Source organism: Piliocolobus tephrosceles, chromosome 16, assembly GCF_002776525.5.
Source record: "Piliocolobus tephrosceles isolate RC106 chromosome 16, ASM277652v3, whole genome shotgun sequence".
NCBI classification, from domain to species: Eukaryota; Metazoa; Chordata; class Mammalia; order Primates; family Cercopithecidae; genus Piliocolobus; species Piliocolobus tephrosceles.
The window spans coordinates 71,254,406-71,256,964 of NC_045449.1; the positions used below are offsets into that span (position 1 = coordinate 71,254,406).

General features: G+C 56.2%; 1 protein-coding gene across 12 annotated transcripts in view; it reads left to right on the plus strand.

Moving 5' to 3' along the window:
- SEPTIN9 (septin 9) overlaps positions 1 to 2,559 on the plus strand; it is a 175,324-nt gene that overhangs the window by 159,594 nt on the left and 13,171 nt on the right. For all 12 annotated transcript variants that reach the window (XM_023211696.2, XM_023211695.1, XM_023211697.1 and 9 more), the window contains one exon: positions 2,023 to 2,151. In XM_023211696.2, the coding sequence (XP_023067464.1) occupies positions 2,023 to 2,151 (129 nt within the window). The remainder of the gene's footprint in view (positions 1 to 2,022; positions 2,152 to 2,559) is intronic.

The following is a 2,559-nucleotide window of genomic DNA, read 5'->3' on the forward strand; positions in this document are numbered from 1 at the left end:
GGGGGTGATGGTGATGGTGGGGTGGTAGTGGTGATGTGGGTGATGTGATGGTGGTGATGGGCGTGGTGATGGTGGTGGTTGTGGTGGTGGTGTTGATAGGGATGATGGTAGTGATGGTGATAGTAGAGGTGATAGTGATGAGGGGGATGGGGATGACGGTGGTGCTGGTGGTGGTGATTTGATGACACTGGTGGTGGTGATGGTGACAGAAGTAGTGATGATGACGGGAGTGATGGGATGATGGTAGTAGTGGTGCTGGTGTTGTGATGGTGGTGTTGATGGGGATGGTGGTGATGATGAGGATGATGATGGTGATGATAATAATACAAGTAACAATAATAAAGGGATACACTTTAAAGTATCCCAGTTGACATCTCCTAGATCTAAGGTGTCATGGCTGGAACATTGACATAACGCCTGACCTGAGCTTGGCCAGGACACAGACCTGGTGGACAGAGAGAGATGGGCCAGGAGTGTCCATCCTTGGGCTACTAAACAGTTCAGGCTGGGGATTCTTAGCACCAGCCTTGTCCTCCTGGGAGTCCACACTTTTCCTAGAAAGGTGTTATCAAAGTCAGAACATTGGTGTAATTTAGGGTGTTTTTTGTGTTTTGTTTTTTTGAGACAGGGTCTCACTGTTGCCCAGGCTGGAGTGCAGTGGCATGATCTTGGCTCACGGCGGCCTCCACCTCCCAGGTTCAAGTGATTCTCGTGCCTCAAGCATGCACCACCATGCCCAGGAGACAGGGTCTCACCCTGTCACTGTGGAGTGGCAATGATCCTAGCTCACTGCAGCCGTGCACTCCTAGGCTCAAGCAATTCTTCCACTTCCGCCTTCTCTGTAGCTGGGACTATAGGTGGTCACCACTACACCTAGCTAATTGTTAACATTTTGATGTAGAGACAGGGTCTCGCTGTGTTGCCCAGGCTGGTCTTAAACTCCTGGGCTCAAGCAGTCCTCCTGCCTCGGCCTTCCAAAGTACTGGGACTATAGGTGTGAGCCACCACACCTGGCCTAGGGTGTTTTTTTTTGTGCTTGCTAGCGTAACCCAAGGCAGCTCTGTGCAAGGTAAAGCAATGGGGCTCCGAGTCTGGAGGGTTGTGTGTGTGTGTGTTATGTGTGAGTTGTTCGTGTGTGTTGTGAAAGTTGTGTGTGAGGTATATGTGAGAGGTATGTTTGAGGTGAGTTGTGTTTGTGTTGTGAGTTGTGTGTGTGAATTGTGTGTGCGCGTGTGTGTGAATTGTGTGTGTGTTGTGAAGTGTGTGTGTGAGCTGTGTGTTGTGTTGCCTGTGAATGCCACTTCCTCATCCTTGTTTGTCTCGGTCACCTGTGGACTGGCTGTCCGCACACACAGGCACTGTCCCTCGAGTGGCACCACCCTGCAGGCCAACCCCCCCCCAGCACATGGCCCCGCAGATCCCATGGGACGTGCGTGAGCCTGCCTGATGCTCACACTGGCTCCACGGGGGAAAGGATTGTTTATCCCATTTTGCAGATCAGGAAACTGAGGCAGGGTGGGGTCAGATGACTTGCCCAGTCCCCAGCCAGTCAGGGAGGAGCAGTTTGAACACCTGAGGCTGCCCTGGGCTTTGGTTCCCACCACCCTGGTGAACTGCAGGAATCCCGGCCACCTGGTGCACCCCAGGCAGCCCTGGGCTCCTCCGCGAGCCTGGCCTCTGTCCTGTCTAAAATCTGAGCCACCAGGAGACCTGCTGTCCAGAAAGCACAAGGGGCGCAAGAGATGCCTACTCACCCAGGCCTGGCTCACCTCTCAGGAGAGGACTGTGGCCTGGGTTGTGCTGGCACCAGAGCCCGGCTGTGTGGGTTTACACAGTCACTGGACACCTGGCTCGAGGGTGAAGTCCCCGGGTGCTGCTTGGCAGGGGTATTGCCGGGCGGTAGCCCAGACACTGCTGAATCTCAGGCTGGGGAGCCTTGTGCCTGGGTGGGAGGGGCCCCACGTGCAGACCCTGCTGGCCTCTCTGGAGAGACCCCTGACTGGCCTCCCATCCTCTCCCCAGGGCAGAGCGGCTTGGGTAAATCCACCTTAATCAACACCCTCTTCAAATCCAAAATCAGCCGGAAGTCAGTGCAGCCCCCCTCGGAGGAGCGCATCCCAAAGACCATCGAGATCAAGTCCATCACGCACGGTCAGTGGCCGGGGCGGGCTGGGGGTGCGGGACGCCCCTGCCTTCCTGGAGCACAGGTGCTGTGTGAGGGTGCCCAAGTCAGGCAATCCCAGGTCCCCACCAAGACAGGGACTTGCTGTGCCCACCTTCCCCGGCATGTTGAGTCTGGGGCTCTGGCCGTGAGGGGTCAGCGTCCCGGACCCCTGTGGGCCTCGTCACACTGAGCTCCCTGCAAACAACGGAGTGTTCCACCAAAAGTCACAGGTGAGGGATGCCCAGGGGAGCCGTCACCGGCCTGTGCCCTGGCTGGCTGAGGAAGGCTATTTTTTTTTTTTTTTTTGAGACGGAGTCTGGCTCTGTTGACCGGGCTGGAGTGCAGTGGCCGGATCTCAGCTCACTGCAAGCTCCGCCTCCCGGGTTTACGCCATT